Source organism: Nestor notabilis, unplaced genomic scaffold (assembly GCF_000696875.1).
Source record: "Nestor notabilis isolate BGI_N333 unplaced genomic scaffold, ASM69687v1 scaffold20593, whole genome shotgun sequence".
Taxonomy (NCBI): Eukaryota; Metazoa; Chordata; class Aves; order Psittaciformes; family Psittacidae; genus Nestor; species Nestor notabilis.
The window spans coordinates 1-18,741 of record NW_009920869.1 but is presented as its reverse complement, the minus strand read 5'-3'; the positions used below and the strand labels follow the sequence as shown (position 1 = coordinate 18,741).

The following is an 18,741-nucleotide window of genomic DNA, read 5'->3' as shown; positions in this document are numbered from 1 at the left end:
TGAACAGGGGACCTTATGACTCTGTTGAAACTATGTATTACCCTTCTAACCCTGTGATCTTAAAAGCTCAGGGAATTTAACACTGACCAACCAAAAACATAAGGTAACTTAATAAAAATAAGTAAACAAGCAGCAAGTATTATAACACTGATATATAAGTAGCATAGTAACTGGTATCACTAACATTAAAGAGAACAAATGCTTTAGATGACAGCTGTTAAACTTACAGCCATTCCCCCTTGTCCTGTTAGTTACCAGCATACAAAATGAGAGTTCTCCAAACACTCTCATGTGGGAGAAGCCTAGTCTGAAACAGGCACCACCTCTTCAGCATTTAAATGGCAGAGAGTCAAACACTCTGCTTGCTGTGTCTCTCCTGTACTTGCTGGTCCTCAGTCGGTATTCTGCCAGGAAGACAAACACACACATAACTAGAAGCACACAGCAAGACAAACCACGTAGAGCAGCATGTACGCAGCACTTGGTACTGGCAGTACTAATGCAAGGTGCAGTGCAGCAAATGCCCAAGACTGAGAAGTAGAGAATGGCCAGAAACAGGAGCATTGGTCCAGGGCTCCAGTGCGGTATATTAAGTACTTGATTACACATAAGTGAGTTCACTGGCACATCAGTAACATTCACAGTCGGGGTCAAGAAACAGAGGAGGTCTCACTTTTCAGTGTCCACACTGCAGAAGTATTTACAGTAACTCATAGTCAGCTCCCCAGATGATCATTCCCTTACACAAATAAACAACTTGTAGTACAAGCATGAGTTAAGATTCCTGAGAAAAACTAAAGTTACTCTATCCTTAGTCATTGTCGTGGTTCAAGCCCAGCCGGCAACTTGGAACCACGCAGCCGCTCGCTCACTGCCCCCCCTTTTCCTTCCTCCCCCCGCTCCCGGAGGGATGAGGAGGAGAATCAGAGGAATGTAACTCCCACGGGTTGAGATAACAGCACTCCAGTAACTAAGGTATAATACAAACCACTACTGCTACCAATAATAATGATAAGAGGAATAACAAGGGAAAAGGACACAACCGCTCACCACCCGCCGACCGATACCCAGCCCGACCCGAGCAGCGATCTGGGCCTTCCGGGTAACTCCCCCCAGTTTCTATACTGGGCATGACGTGCTGTGGTATGGAATACCCCTTTGGCCAGTTTGGGTCAGGTGTCCTGTCTCTGCTTCCTCCCGGCTTCCCCTCCTCTCTGGCAAAGCATGAGACTGAGAAAGTCCTTGGTCAGAGTAAACATTACTTAGGAACAACTAAAAACATAGAATCATAGAATAGTTACCAGCTTTGTTCCCAGGCTGAAAGTCAAAACCACAGCACTGCACCAGCTACTAAGAAGGAGAAAAAAAAATGACTGCTGTAGCTGAACCCAGGACAGTCATTTACTTGAGAAAATAAAGTAGTATTCCAAATCCCCCAAAATAATATAAAAGAAAGAAATACTTCTCTTGGCAAGCTTATTATTCAATAGTTTGTCTTCTAGGTGTTGCTACCTCCTCAATGCCATAAGCCTGCTCCAGCAAAGTTTTCTCACTTGGAAACTTCTCATTCATCCAAAAGAAAAAGCATTTCTTTTTACACATGGAAAACCACCACCATAGGCATCTGCTCCAGTTTTATCATCTAAACCTTTTGCCTCCCGTTACTTGCATAACTCACAACTAAGAAACTTCATGAGCAGTTTCACGATAAATCTTATCAGCTTTGGAGCAGTGCACTAAAACCCACATCAACAGAATTCAGGCAAACTTTGTGTATTTTCAGAGTTCTCCCATCATGGTCACCGGAAGCATTCTCTGCAAGTTGAATTTTTGATACAACTTCAAGATTATCTGGTTAGCACACTCCTTTTTTCAGAAGATCAGCTTTTGTAAAAGCAATCATCTTTGTTTGATTATTGTTAGTATGTGGCTCTTTTAGCACCCCATCTTCCCCCTTTCTCCTACTTATTTCAGCTTTGTACCTCCCCAAAATAATCTCATTCAGGCCGCTCTGCTGCAGGACCGCTAAATCAGAAAGGTCTTTGAGAACTTTCAGCTTGGTAGGTAAGCTATTTTCATCTCCATCAAAGTTGTCAGGAAGGTTTTGATGGCATCAATTTCATCGTGGGTTTTGCTCCCCTACAACCAAGCCCTGCAAATAAATGCCAAGCTGTGAGATGAAACAGTACAGGTGGGAATATGAGAATACCTAATGGAAGAGAACAGTTGGATTGAGACAGAGCAGGTAACGCGAACATCAGGAAACACTCCTGCGGTAGTTTTGCTGATGTAGCTCTTTCCTTAAAGGTAACAACAATGCAGTATTCCACGGATCAGGACCTCTTCTCCATTAACTTGGGCTTTTTGTCATGACATGCACAAACTGAGAAACACGGCTAAACACACAATACCTAACAGTCAAGATGTCATTCAGACTTCTACCACAGTTTGTCAGTTTACCCTTCTGCACCCAAATGCAGCTATTTTAAATGACTGCAGTTGCAGTCACTCACTTTCTTCCAGAATGACTGAAGAGGCCCAGTGTGGGCAAGTCAGAATATTGGTCTGAAAATATCGCTGGCACGATGGAACAGTTCTGTAGAACAGTGAAGCGTGTTTGGTAGGTTCCTCCACCCTTTTTCCCAGCATAGCTCACTATTATCCAGACACTGCTAACCAGGCATGACAACAGTTTGAAGTTTCCAGCCTATCGCTTTCAGACAACACAAAGTGAGAGGCCAGTTCTACAGGTAACTTTTAATGCAAGTCTTGGAAATTTGAGAAGATTCTGATTTTTCCCCCTTCTCAATACACGTGATTGCATTTATTTACATACATTTTTACCCTCTGCTATGCATTTATATTTGTTATTGTGAGTTACCCTTTTCACTCTTCAGTGGTAGCACAAATGGTTTATAGCCAGGACTCCTCACCATAGCTGTGCTTGCCATTTATGCAAAATTACAAAAACATTAAGCCTAAATGCTTGCTTGCTTTTTTTAATCTTCTGGCAAGTCAGGATTTTCTCCTCATTTATCAAGAGCTGTGCCTGGCAGAAGACACCAAAGATGCTCATACTTGTGACTAATCTAGATGAAGTTCAAGTTAGCTGACAGGAGATCATTTTCTTCAGTTCTTCATTCAGCTCTTACTCATCCCAGGTATCTCCGTATTTATTTACTTTAACTAAAGAAAAGAAGAAAAAGTAGTCACATAAGACTTAATTTAGCTGCAAAAGGTTATCTTACACAGTGCCAAAAAGTATGATGAAATACATGACCATCTGAAGGGGCCAGTGGGGAGAGTGTGAGTCACAGCACAACAGACATCCAATTAAAGCTACTTCTGAATAAATGGGGAGAACAGTTTGTTAATCATTCTTCTTTAATGAATTAATAATCAGTCAAACAGCCTACTGTGCTAATTCCTGCTCTATAGGATTTGTAATTACTTGGAAACAAATGTAACATGTGGATGAAACAAAGACAATGGGAGGAAACAGGCAAGGAATGTTACGATAAATAACATGGCTACATAATCCAGTTACGTGCACAATTGGATGGATCCAGGATAGTTAAAAACACGTTCAAAGACAAACAGAAATCAGTAATCCCTACTAGGAAACTGCTCAGCCATTATTATTTGGCAGCTTCCTTTAATACAGGAGTGAGTCAGGGTAAAACAAAACCAGGGTACTGGTCTTAACGGATTTATGCAGAAATACGTCATGGGTAACTGAACAAGGACCAGAAAGTGGAGATGGTCTCTTGAATGTGAGCTGCCAACTAGTCTGTAACTGACTGCCAGCACTGGTCTACATGATCCAGTAGGAATGCTGGCACTAGTCAGGCACCTCTTTATAAATCTACATGCAAGTTAATTACTAAGCTCCCTGTTTATTAATACCCATCTGCAGCAGAACCAGTGGAATAGAGCAGAATGCATGGTCCTTGTTTCAGTGACATGTCAGCAAACTTAGCATAATGCACCCACAAATCTCTTGTAAACAGACTGGTACTGCAGTGAGGCACAATGAAAATCTCTCTCAAAACACAATTTGATTTCCATTTCCATTAACCACGGCAGCTGAGCAGGCCACACTCATTCCCTGCAAAATAGTCCAGTGCAAGTCACTATACATACGCATCCATATTTGTACGGCTACAAAGAATGGAGAAGGCACCAGCAGACGGAAGTTAGGCACTACATAAAGCTGCTTTAAATGCAGTTTGTCCTTCCTTATGTCCTTGCAACAGAGGGCTGAAACCACTGTCTGCTATTTGCTACTCTGGTTCCTATGACCAAGGCAAGAGGCTGAACAAAGGGGTAATGACTCAGGACGTAGGAAGAGGTATACAGGCAGCATGTCCAGTGTGACACAAGAAGCTAAATAAGATCTTAGCCTGCAACATCATTAGAGTCCCTGAACTGTAGACTTAAATGTACTTCTGCTTGTAAAACATCTCTGAATTGCTGTATTCCTTCCTTACCTTTTTCCCTAAAAATACAAAGAGATACGCTTGAAAGTTGTTTTACAAACCTCATGCACTGCTCAGTGTAGTTCTATTCTTAAGGCCCGAGTATAATCATCAAACAGAACACAGAAACATAATAGACAATGCAATGTCTGATCAGTATTTTACAGAGGCCTTTTACAGTCCTCAGATAACTAAGAATAAAACAATGAATGCATATTCTCATTTCACAGCCACACGATTTGCCATGCAAGATGCCAAGGTCTGCAAAATACCGCTTAAGATTTCTGTGCATGGTTTTCAAGTGATGTTTCTAGACTTTCTATACGTGCAGAAATACCTTTGAAAAAACACACTGTGTAAATGAATGAAGTGTCACCTACAGAATTTAGAGGCAATGTGAAAGTACAGCTTCAGTAATTTTTTAACATCCCATCTGGTATAGTTACCTGATAAAAGAAAAAGGCTTTCACAGCCTTGAAATAACAGATACAAATCCTTGCTCTGCAGTTGTTTATAATTTTTACCTCATGATTGTGTAGATCTGTCTGTCTAAACACAGATGATCTGGACAAAGTAATTCACAAGCATGAAATAAGACTGGTACTCTCTCTTAAGCAACGCTGTTCCAAGGCTTACTCTTGCTGCTTCAGAACTTTGTGCTTGAACATACTTTCCTGTACTTATTACCACCTGTCATGCCTAAGAGGAGACGTTAGTTATTCCTACAAATCTTGCGGCAGCATGATTGACAACACTGCACACTCCACACAAACCCAAACAATCCAAGCTGACTAGTTCAGCGGTGTGTTGAACACCGGAGCATTCCTCTGCTAACATTGTTTTCACACATGCCACACTAAATTAAAATAGTTCTAGAGCAAGCAACGATGAATTGCTTCTGTGTCTCCTTTGCAAAAAAAAGAACTGAGTCAAAAAGTTGACTGAATGGCATCTTATTCCTCAGGACATTGCAGGCTTATTTTGGTGTGTAAAGTTTTGTTTTTCACTGTGAAAACAGATCTCAATATTGCTGCCAAATACTGTTTCCTTCCTTTGAGTTTTAACGTAGAAAATGAACCTCTGCAAACAATGCCTCTATAGAAATGCACTAATTCCACATGAAACAATTCATAAAAATAAATACCCCCCCCTCAAAACCATCAACCATGTGCTCTATTTTGAGAGAACAATGCTATCTGAAGCAAGCACCCCCTTCCATAGCTAAAACTCTTCAGCATGGCTCTGAGCTCAGAGAATTCTTTGTTGAAAGAGGTGGCACGATATAGTCAATAACCCAAAAGTTCTGAGCTTTTCAGCCTGGCACCGAGCAATGCAGCTGAAAAGGAGTTATCATTTGCTGTTAGAAATTAATCTGAAACATGAAACTACAGACCAGATCCCATGAGATCCCTGCAAATACTGTAGAAATAAACTGCTTAAATGGTAAGCAGAATTAAGCCTTTGTAACCATGTTTAGCATTGTTGCCAATATGTGAATTGACTATGCATTTCCGTAAATTTGTATATTACCTTCCTTAGCTGGTTTTTCCTGGGAAAACTTGCTTGGAGTTTCTGCCTTTGGTGGTAGCATTACCTCATATGTCTCTCTGTGTTTATTCCTTAATTCCTCGTATGTGATGCCTTTTTTTTTACGACTTTCTTCTGGAATCGGAGCAGGATCTGCAAACAAAACAAACATTAAGATACTAGAAATGGCATCACACACCAAAACTTGGCTACGTGTTCCAGAACGCCAGGTAATTACAGCTCAATCCCAATGAAAAAGAGCGCGACAGCTGCAGTTCTAAACACAACTGAAAATGTATGTGGTCTTTAATTAATCCATTCCCTTTGTCCTTCTCATTGTGTCAAACTGCTTCGGAAAACTGGCAGTTAACTCCTTTTCTTCATTTTACCCAATGGAAATCCTAACAACCATGCAGTAGCTGACGGATAAAATAGTTCTGGTCACTATGTAAGATTTAGGATACTCATACCTTGGATATATTTATGATTTCTGAAGTGAAACTTAGGTGACGCTCAAGGGTTTGCATTCAGGCTTTAAGTTCTGCTTTCAAAAAATTAGGACTACTTCCATCATATGTCACCCAATAAACATTTTATCCTTTAATCTACACTTGTAATACAGAATCTCAGTCCTATATTTAAGGTTCTACCAACTACTGGTATTTGTGATGAAGTGTAAGTACGCTTTCCTTGACACTTCTACATCTGATACTTACATATAACTAAACCCTAGTTGCATGAAAGGGCCTTTTTGTGAAATAAAACCTCTTCTATGAAGGGGTTAAAAAATCCAAACTAATTAAAAATACAGAACTTTGCATTTGACAGTAACTTCCTCCTCTGTGCCCCGGAGAGACCTGAATTCAGAATTGTGTGCTTCCCTGCAATAGCTGAGGACAGAGTTCATACTGGAAGGAGGGGAACAGCTGCACAGAACAGTACTTGAAAACCCTTTTAGTTCTCTGTGAGAAAATCAGCTGTTACTGGACAGAACACAATATGCATTCAGTTCTCAGAAGACTTAAATGTTTGTCCCATTATAAAAACCAGTCTAATGTCACTGAATTACAGTGGTATACAGTCACAGCACCACCACTGGTGAAAATGAAGTAACCTCAGAAAGGCCAACAGGCAAATGGTAGAGACTGTGGTTTATTCAGTGCACTGAAAGATGGCATATTCACATTAGCTTCAATTCAAAAGAACTGAAGATCAGGCTGAGATTTTTTCAGGTTTAGCTTCACAACTAATTAAACCACATAAGTTAATTTACAATCTTTACTTGCAATTACAGCTACAAAATATGAACACCCCCACCCCTGAATTTAATTACAGTTAGAGCACAAAATAATACATATATTTATATTCTGTGTAAAAGCAGTTCTGGGAGCTTCAAGCTGTTCCATTCAAAATCACTATACTGAACCATGTATGTGTGCATGGGATGAAAATACATAGTTTAGTAAGAGAAGTTTCCAAGAGAAAGGCAAGAGTCGTCATACTACAAACTGCTAAATGTTTAAGGACAAACACACCTTGAGCAGCATAATCAGTAATTCCTGTAGGTGAGGATTCATTCAGGGAAGCACTGAAAGGAACAGGTTCATAACTGGAGAGGGCTCTATCTGTTGAACTATAATCATCTGAATAGCTAGAAGGAAGTGGGTATCCAGCTCTGGGAGAAGAAGATTCAGTGTATGGCTGAGAAGGCATGTCTGAAAATTCAGATTTCCGACTGGAACGGCTGGAAAATAATACAAAGAAATATAAACACAGAAATATTGAAACATTAAAAATGGAACTAAGAGTAACAGTATGTGCAGCTCAAGAAAATACTCTTTAAAATGGTTTAGTTTTCAACATGAATCATCGTCTTAAAGTTTGCAGTGTGGGGTTTTTCTAATTTACATTGCAAAGATCTATTCAGTCCCTGCCCCAATGCTCTGCCCTTCCTCCCACAACTTAACTCACACCTGAAAATCTCTGGAACGGAGACAAAAGAGACAATATATTTTGCACTTTACAAGACAAAAAAAATGACAATCCCTTCCCCCAGGGAGTCTTCAGACAGAAAAACCCCTGCATCAGACACAAATAGGACAGAGTGTGCCCACCTAACTAGTGGTAGCACAAATATAGGTATTTTTAAAGGCCTTTTAGGAAGAATTTGCAATTTAAAACCCTTCATCATTAGGAGCTGCTGTCATTGATCAGTACCAGACAGCAGAAAAGGAGAATGAAGAGCTGTCTTGGGAAAATTAAATCATGAAGCTTTATCGAGTTGCTGAATTCAACAGAAACATTAATGAATTTTCTCTTCAGAGACAAAGATAAGATCATATAAAGAATACTCTGGAGAATGATGCCTGATATTCTAAAGCATTTGCTGCATACTCAGAATGGCCCTGCAAATCACCACACGACATGTCTTTATCAAGAATGCCACCACTTGGTGCCACTAGAATGTCTCTAGAGTATTTATTCATTTTTTACTTTAACTTTCTGCTTAGCTGTACTTTTGACTTCCTATGAAAAACATCTGCAATTTGTCTTTGTTTTATTCTCACACTAAACATACAGAACTAAGCCATTTTGGTCTCAATTATATTTTTTTCATGACAATGAAAATGTAATAACTTCTTAAAAAAGCAGCAGATTAATTTAGATTAATCATTCACCAAGGGGGGGGAATTACCCCTTGGTAAATAAAATTTAACAGATACAGAAATCATTAAAGGTTGAAGGGACTTATTGGTGCAGCAGATGACGGCACTTAAATAGGTTCTCATCTAGAGTAAACACAGCTAATGATCACAGTTTCTTACTAGAAAGTGGAGGGGGGTGAAGGGACAAGTCCAGCTCAAATTCACCTGAGTTTTTACAGTAAATATATAAAATGGCAATTCCTAAAATTAAGTTTGATGCCATAAAAACATAATCATTCCAGAATAAGGGTAAATCTTGCAGACAACACTGTCATAAATCCGAATTTATGAAGTAATTAAGAATTTATTCAAATCGTTTCTAAACATTTACTTAACGCATGCATACAAGGACTACTACTCACTATCCAAACACTGTTCTCCCAGTTTTAAATCAAGGCTTTAAGTGAGATATTCCAGAAGTAGTTTGCAATTAAAAACCACTTGAGGTAGAAAACATTCTGGAACAAAACAGGAAATAGTTTTAAGAACCTGATGACTTTCTCATATGTACAGCATAATGCTGTTACAGATGTAAAGGATTTAAACAAACAGCAGTAAGTTTGACCACCATGCTTCTTCCTGCATCGATATTGTTTACTGGGCTCTTTCCTTTGATAAACACTGAAATCATTTCCACCCTCTTCCTACTTCAATCAAACTAAACTATGGGAAAAACTTCTAAAATGCAAAACTACTTTCTTTCAGTTAACTTCGTTTACTTCTAAACTAAGGAGGCAACTTCTGCTGTCACCTGACTGTAAGCAAACTCCATGGGAAAACATCATCTTAATTTACAGGGAATACGTTTTGCTAAGGATATTTCTTTTTCTACTCCTTGAAGTAATCAGTTGTACATAAAGAACCCAAAATGCATGTTTTATAGCTGGCCAAGTGATACAGATACAGCTTCCTGAAAGTGGTAGATTTGGGGTAACAGAGCAAAAAGGAAGTTACAGCTCAAGGTCTTTGAAAGCCACAAACATAGCATTGATCTGTTAAGTGTTTAAAATGTCCTACTCAGTGATGTTTTAAATTCAAGAGAATTAAATTCTTACTTAGGTGAACTATGTCTCTGAGCTTGTCGTAGAACGTCTCCTATTGGGGAATCCTTCAGCTGCTTAAATTTCTCACTACAGACTGGCAAGTAGGAAATCTTCCCAGCCATGTATCCACATACTCCAGCAACTTTTTAAAAAGAAAAAAGAGATGGGTTTATATATTGTATCATAAAATTCAACACAGTTTTAAAATAATGATTTCAAATTAATTATACAGGATCTTGAATAAAAGAAAAAATAGTTCAGATATAAATCAAAACCATGCAGTAATCATCTCTGCTGCTTCTGAAGACAAGGAGTACTAAAACAAAACGCAACTGCTGAACAGAGACACAGAACAATGAATTACCCATGGCATGAGTATCATATGATTTCAGAGGGTACTTGATGAAAGAAAGGTGACCAGAAAATAAAGGAAAATAACTGCAATCAGTTTTTCCCAAGATCCAGAAATAACATTTAACTATCAAAGGTGCTAAATTCTGCTGATTTATTCCATCAGAACAGTCAGATCTGGAAAAGGGCTTTCACTAGTATGAAGAGAAGTCTACATAAACTTAGCATTAGACGCAGTATCTTCTGAAGAGAGTGCTATGATACGGCCACCAAACGGTGAACAACTAAATTAACTGAACCCTTGCAGTCACTGGGCAAATACTTCCAATTCCATGCACGAACAATTTTGAGCTACTAGCAGTACATGAGAATAAATGATCATGATAGCTCTTTTTCAGCTTAAAACTGGTGATTTCCATCAAGCAGCTCCTTCAAGTTTTACGAGTGGGTCAACTGGAGTATGAAGGAGCATGAAGGATTCAATGGCAATTAACAGAGGTCCTGTTGTTGATTTTGTACGAGAAAAGGACTAGACCCTTCCTTCATATGTATTTTCTAAATACAAAGACTAAGTCAGAAAAGAGTTAATTACCAGTAACATTAAACCTCTGAAGTCCTCACACTACAGATTAATCACCTGGGACTCAACATAAAAGGGGATTTTACCCTACCCCACTGTACTGGTACTGAAATTGTGATTCCTGATTTAATGCCTGTATTTTCAAAAGGTTAAAATTCCGTTTCCAAGGGAAAAGAGAAGAACAGCCACAACGACAAGTGAAGTTTACAAAATAAGATATATAAAGGTTTAGCTGCTTAGCAGGTCAAAAAAATCTGGAAGACACATCAAATGCTGTAAATATACACAAGCGGAAAAATCACAAGCCCCCTGAAAGGAAAAACAGTCTATCAAGAATTCAAACTAAATATTTAGCAAAATAAAGCTAATCAGCAAGGTGATTAACCTTTGTCATAAGTTGCAAAGAGTAATTAAGTCTCCTTTTCTTGAGGCTTTCTAGTCAAGGAAAGTGGGAGCATCACTCTGGAAGATGTTTCACCCAAAGCAATGATTGGCTACATTATTTGGTTTCACTTATTACAGAACTAACAGCCAGATTATCCACATCTTTGAGGTCAGCACATTAGATTAGATATTGTTGCAGGCTGGCATGAAGTAGGACATATGGATCTTAGCCTTCTTTCCCAATAGCTCTATGCCATGTTGAACAGGATACTGTCAATGTAGTGTATCAGTCACGACTAACTAGAAGCTCCATTAAATTGTCAGTGCCTAGAAGACTACTGAGAAAAGCTGTGAGAAATTCCTATGGGCAGAAGAACATCCTGGAATCTGAAAACTCCTATCTAGAAAATGAAACACCTCACAAATTCCAGATAAAACTAGAGCAGGGAAAGATGCAAGATACAGACTAAAGAAAACCTGACTCAGCTATGGTAGTTACATATAAAAGACCAATTACCATAACCAGGCATAGATACTGTTCAGAGTAAGAATCTAACAACCACAAGTGACACATACCATTATTAAAGACAGACTATTGTAATCAATGGATGCAGCAGCAATATGCTCAGATCAGCAACACCAGAAAAGCACTAATTGTCTTGAACTGTCTCACTGTTATCATCAGCTAGCTATGAGCTAGCAGCAGTACCTGGAATTGCATATGCCCTTCTTTCAGAACTTGAGGAAGAAAAAAACCCAAACTAAAACAACTGTGCTGCTTCCTTTAGTGAGATTTCACTGCAGGAGGAATGTGCAGTTAAATTAGGTGACATAATTTGGCCCCGTAAACTATGCCCTGGCAATAGTTTTCAGGAAGATCCTGTAGACAGTAAGATCTGACAGTAGACAGCATCTGACCTAAGCAACATGAGGACGAAACAAAAACTGCTAACTCAGGCCTTTCACACTCCACTTATGTCCCAGAAAAAAATCCCTGTATTTAAAATGCACATAAATCACATGAAGTTACCTACTGAAAGACAATGAAAACACACACTATGGAAAATTCTTCTAGTATAAAATTAAAGTCCAGATGCCTCCAGTGTCCATCAGAAAGGAGAAGCCAAAAATATTTCAGCTTACAACCTTAACATCAAGAACAGTTAGTCCAGTCCAGGTGCTCCCTATTTTTAACCTTGATTTCAAAACTTCGTTCTATTTAACAGGAAGAACATGGCCCTCAACTAGAAATATGCAGGAGCTACCAGTAATTCTATTATTTATGAGAAATGTCTGTGTTACACCATTGTTTGGCATTCAAAGAAAGCAAGTAGAATTTAGCATAAACAAATGGCAGCCCTAGTCCCTCACATTCATTTATCTGCTTAAAAAACACTTCCTTCACCACAAATCATGGGTTTCACCCTCTTCCCACTGAAGTAAACTGTAAGGGTAACTGGCTGTATTTAGGCAGATTGGCAAGATGGCAACTTCCTGTTTTACTGTCATGCACTACATGGAAAATGTTAATTTATTAATTTATTTGTGATTATACTTAATCCAAAATCACTCATTGCCCTTTTCCTACAATTGTACATACATAATGTCCAGGGAAAAAAGGCACTAAAATAGCCTGAATGGGACAAGTGAGATGCATGAATAAAGACCTTCGAATTAGGAAGGGAGGGGTGGCTGTACTCTGGCAAAGTAATTTAAAGTAAGCTTGTACAGTATCTATTTACAATGGTTTTGTCTTCAATTATTACACTACACTTGTCAAGCAATTTTATGGAAAGCCTATAAACAAAACTTGTCTAAATGTGCTACACAAATTCAAAGATGATGAATAAATGAAATGCTCTCCCTCTTGACACTGAATAGGTTCTTGCCGTATGACATGTTGTAGTTAAGAAATGTAGCTAAGAAGCTGTTGACTGATAGAATTAATTGCAGGAAGGTGAAACTTGTTCATTGGCTATATCAGATCATTTACTCCTATCTTCAGGCACAGTTGTACCATCGTAAGAATTGATTCTGTAAGTGCTGGATTCTCTATGCTGGATTCTCTACCTGGGACAGCATAATCCTGGTTATACATAAAATTGAGGGATGAGAGGCAGGAGAGCAGCCCTGCAGAAAGAGATCTGAGGGTCTGGCTTGATGACAAGTTGAATACGAGTCGTGTATCTTGGCAGCCAAAATGGCAAACCGTGTCCTGGGGTGCATCAAGCACAGCACAGCTAGTCAGTCGAGGGAGGTGACTGTCCCACTCTACCCTGTGCCAGTGCGGCCTCACCTTGAGTACTCTCTGCAGTTTTGGGTGCCTCAACAGAAGGAGGACATCAAACTTAGAATGTGTCCAGAAGAGAGTGACTAGGATGGTGAAGGGTCTCGAGGATGAGGCCTACGAGTGGCTGAGGTCATGTGGTTTGTTTAGTGGAGAAGAGAATGCTGAGGGGCGACCTCATCACAGCCTACAACCTCCTCAAGGGGAGCAGCGGAATGCGAGGTGACCAGCGACAGGACACAAGGGAATGGAATGAAGCTGCGTCAGGGGAAGTTCAGACAGGACATTAGGAAAAGGTTCTTCACTGAGAGGGTGGTCAGTCACTGAACAGGCTCCCTGGGGAAGTGGTCATGGCAGCAAGCCTGTCATAGTTCAAGGAGTGCCTAACGATGTGCTTAGTCATATGGTTTAGCTTTAGGAGCATGGAGCTGGACTCCATGATCCTCACGGGTCCCTTCCAACTTGAGATATTCCACTCTACAGAGTGGAGTCACAGTGAATCAGCGAGCTTGTCTCATGGGAAATACATCTGCATAACAGACTCCAGGACCTGAGGCATGAATACAAGCTGAGTTTATATGTTGCTTTTACTTACATGCAACTTTTACAAAGGAGCCAAGTCTTGAGCTGTCTCTTAGAATGCCTGAAAATGAGGATCAAAGTAATTAGTAATAAGTTATTAAGAATTAAGCTGAAAAACATCAACTGTAGTTATGTTTGTAGGTTAGTTCATAATTATGTTTGCAGGTAGCAGATTACCCTTTAACACTTAACACTGAAGAACATTCAAGAAACCCAACATCTGAATTCCCCTTAAAATTATGTATATATATAAAAAAATAATCTAAGAATTAGCACTTTAATCGTATCTCACATATTACTATATATACAGAATATGTTTCATTATCAGTAAGATACTGCATTCGTCAAACAACATAAACCAAACATATTTTCATTTAGAGTTTTGCTCCTTTGGTTTTAGGAACTGCAAGTCACGTAGCTGAAGAGCCTGAACTTCTTTTAACTACATTAATACACTATATTATTACAGTAACTGTATTAACAGCAGAAATGTATTTCATCTGAGCAAATCCAAATTAACCCAAAGTATGTTTACACTTTACCTTTCTTAATTAAGAAGCTAGTACCAAGCATGCTCACTGCAGCCAGAGGAAAAGCTGTGAAGAAGAAAAACTGCTTAAAATACGATTTTCAATACTTTCAACCACATTTAACAGAATATGCAATAACATGAGAGTTGCTAGGCCTTACTGAGCTCAGTGGTATACGAACATAAGCATATAATTAACAAACTACATACAGTCCGAAACATTCTCGATTCCAGATTTTAAGTCCTACTACAAATTATGTGGTACTGGTTAAAGAGTCATCCTGTCCTCATCACATTTCATGCTTCCTAAAATACAGGTGGGCTACAGCTCTAAGGACAAGACTCCAGGTCTGGCTACAACTGCTCAGCATCCAGGTGCAGAACCTTAAACCAGAGAAGCATTCCCAGTTCTTCAGGGTGGAAGGCAGTTACATGGAGGCCAGTGCCTCCAAGATTTTCAATCACCAAAAGTCTTGATTTTAACATAAAAACTTGGGAAAAGTCTAACTCTTACAGAGATACAAATCAAATTATTTAGAAGTAGGTAACGTGTTTTATTCACCAGGAAATTACAGAACAGGGCAGCCTTTTCTGTAGCTTACAGATCAAACTGTACAACCCAAGGGAAGGGTCAGGAATGCAGAGAAGATGACAAACACAGAAGAGCTGCCTATCAATTTTTATCATATTGAAAGATTTCAGGTGGCCAGAAGCATGTGAAGATGGCAAGAAACAAAAGGAATGCTTATTTCCAGCAGTGATAATCTTGGTATTGGAAAGACTGACTGTGAAACTCTTTGTAAAGACCACCCTTTCTACACAAGATACAGTGTCATCCATAACAGATATGACAGGAAACTAGAGTTAATTGCATTAAAGATTTAAGTATGGCATAATGAAATTACATTTTGTGCAAGTCAGAAAATGTGTACATTACAGAAAAGCTCAATGACTTAACTTCACCTAGGGGAGAAACTTTTATTATAGCACTACAGGTTTATAGTGCTTATGCACACAATCTGCTAATGGAGTTCTTGTTTGAAGATAAACGGTATTTTTTAGAATTTGGACAGCACAGTATTAAACTTTACAAACTACCAGCTAATTCCTTTGCAAATTCTGACAGATCTAGGTGAGGAGTCCAACCAGCATTGCAGGGTAAACAGGACAGGATGTCACTTTTAAGAAAAAGTATTGACTACTCGGTTCAAAGCAAGATTACAGCAACACTTCAAAATACAGAATAAAATCTTCCAATCTATTCAGGGATAACCCCCTGATGCTTTTAGAGATTCTAGACCTAGATTTTGTGAGCTAGAGAATGGCAATGCAGATATGAAGCTAAACTGCAAGACAAATAAAAACAAGGGCACGTGTGGTGTTAAAAGAAATTCAAAAGAACTTATCACAGAGGACTTCGGTCTAACCCTCAGAGGTTTGAAATGGTTTGTAGGCCCTACTCAAATATTCTGGTCATCAAAGACAGGTTACACACTTTAGTGGAAACAGCTGTTTGTAGGCAAGCATATAAATGACCTGAAACAGTAACCAGAAATTAAGAATACTAGGTAAATGAAAATTGGGTTCATACATAAAAACTAATACTAATAATAACTCAAGTGTAGAAAAAAACCAAATGCAGCTTAATAAATCAGAAAATATCAATGCTTCCCACTGCTATGGGCAAAAAGTACTTCTTTTCTTTGCTTCAGGAAAAAAATAAATCCTAGATAAACTGATATATCAACAGCCCATAATTAAGGATGGGAATGTAACGTACCCTAGTCAAAATGGTTTTATGGAGAAAAAGCTGTATCGATCTGGCTTGATTTTGTTAACAAGATTAAAGGTACAATTGATAAAATTGTAGAGCATAGTGTGAATCATTAACAGCATTAGATTTTGTATTATACATGACTAAAAATTAGTAATACCAGTAAAACATACATTAAACTGAATTCTGAGGTGACTAGCAAGCATTTCTGAAACAGAAGCTGTCACCAGAAACTACGGCAAAACAGAAAGGGCTTGTAAGAACGGGTAAAAACTGCCTACACTTGAAATTAGAATAACCAAACTGAAAATACACAAATGTATAGCAATATATGTGAATAACAAGAACCGATACAGTAAGAAGAGAGCGTGTCAGGGCAGTCACACAGGCAGCCCACATCTCTTGCAAAAGGGCATTCAAATAATACGTATTTAACACAGGGAACACAATGCTCCAGGTTCATGTAATGCAGAACAATGAAACAGAGAGGAGAGCTAGATAACAGTGATGTACTGTAGGCCCACACAGTGAGGTAACAGCACAGTCCACAACCCGTGGAAAAAACATCTTACAATTACTATTGTAGCTCCCTAAAGTGAAATTCCTCGAGAAACTAATTTGGGGCTTCCCAACAACACCTTAATGTTGCTGCTTCTGTCTCTGTATAAAGATGCACAGGGCAGTAGGGTTATGTTGCCCATCAAGAACTCTCAGCAGAACACCTCAAGAGCAACAAATAATTCCCTCCCCTCTTGCCTTCCAGGAAAGGGATTACCAATATGCCATAACCAACCATCACTTTCCTACTAATGAACCTGACTCTTTTCACTTATAAAAATATAAGGAAAACGGCTGGAAAAAAGCTGAAGGTTTCCAGGTATCTGAATAAACATGGAAGAGGAGAATGCCAAAGCAATGGAGAAAGATAAAGCAGAACTTTGAATCGTTAATTCAAAATCACAATGCCACAGAAGTTGCCCCGGAAAGGACTGGCTTCCAGGAGAAACCAGAGCCCCTGTCTGCTAAATTTAGAAATCAGCCGATAAATTCTTCCTCTGTCCTGGTTTCTGCTAAGCCACTTGTCAGCATCAGGAGTAATCTACTTGTATGTGACAGAATAGTGAGTAACAATCACATCAGAAGGCTTCTTCAAACCTCTTGACCAGGTGTCTAAAAAACAGGTATGCACTGAACCTTTGGATTACAGAAGCAATGTTAAGCAGTAATGCAATCAATTCTCAATGTTGTATGGAAAAAAGAACCCCCAAAACCAAACCAACAACCAACAGAACACTGATATTTCAGATAAATTAAGATGAGACATACTCTGTGAAAACAATGTGAGTTTATTATTCCTCTATACTAGCCTCACTACAGAAATCACTGCTGACTGCAGAATCACGCTGGAGAATCTTGGCTTTTATTTGCAGGGGAAAAGTGCCCAAATGTCTGGTCACACACAGACACAAGTTTTCTCCAAAAACTGAGCTGAGTGACTACTTATGCACTGTTCTCTTCACAAGTCTCCATAAAGACACAAAGCAATGGTTCTAAGTTAAACTGTTTAATCCTTGCACTCCAAAGAGAATAAAAGGTGAAGATAAAAATAACAAAATCCAGAAGCATAAATGAAACTCCATTAATTATACCTATTTTCAGACTTTTAAGAAGCATTTTAAAATATGAAGGGATCTTGTTAAAAAGCATAAACCTTACAAATGATGTTGTACCATCTACGAAACCCCTGAATCCTGTCCTGCAAACCCTTAATAAATAAGTGTAAATCCTATGTGGATCAACTTCTACTGGAATGGAATTTTAGACCACGTGAAGCTTGTTAATGAACTGCTGTGATATGCTGACACAGGCCTGCCCTCCTTTCTGCCTCAGAGAACAGCAAAAACTAAGGGTGGAAGAAAAGCAAACCAAGCTCACCAGCAAACTAAACTCACCTCTATACCGGGCACTCTCTTCAGCACATTCCTTAAGGAGTCTTCTCTCCTCCTCTGTCGGCACATAAGGCTTAGGTATTTCCCTCTTTCATTAGGCAAATAGATTAGAAAAGAATGAACAAAAGAAAGGTTTGGGAGGATTTTTCAATTAAAAGCTCTGTCCAGCTTTCACACCTTGTAGTGCCTGTACCTTCACACAGCTATTTTTAAGGAACTGGTGACTTTTGTCTACAGATGTCACAAGAAATATTTTATTTTTAAAACCCAGTGGTTCCACAAATTGTATGAGAGCAGATGTGTACAGTCAAATCCCAACTCGGTCCACTCCTGCTTTAGAAAAGCCAGCTTTTGTCCTTGCAACCAGCCTTCCAAACGGACAAAACCTGTTAGCTCATTAAATCCCTTTCTAAACACTTGCCAAGGCTTTAACTGCACAACGCCTGCCGCCCGTTTGCACTTGGTGAAAGCTGGACAGCTGTTCCTACCAGAGGTGCGGGACTCTCGCCAGCCGGAAGCAGCGCGGTCGGGCGCCCTGCCAGGCCGCCGGCC

At 39.1% G+C, this 18,741-nt stretch overlaps 1 protein-coding gene across 1 annotated transcript; it reads right to left on the bottom strand.

The window, feature by feature from the left end:
* Positions 1 to 2,740: 2,740 nt before the first annotated feature.
* On the bottom strand, positions 2,741 to 18,277 carry OCIAD1 (OCIA domain containing 1; the record flags this gene model as incomplete). Its single annotated transcript, XM_010010890.1, has 7 exons — positions 2,741 to 3,186; positions 6,009 to 6,158; positions 7,541 to 7,749; positions 9,766 to 9,895; positions 13,951 to 13,998; positions 14,480 to 14,533; positions 18,193 to 18,277. Coding segments are annotated over 7 exons (714 nt in total), but the record flags the coding sequence as incomplete, so codon positions are not given.
* Positions 18,278 to 18,741: the final 464 nt, after the last annotated feature.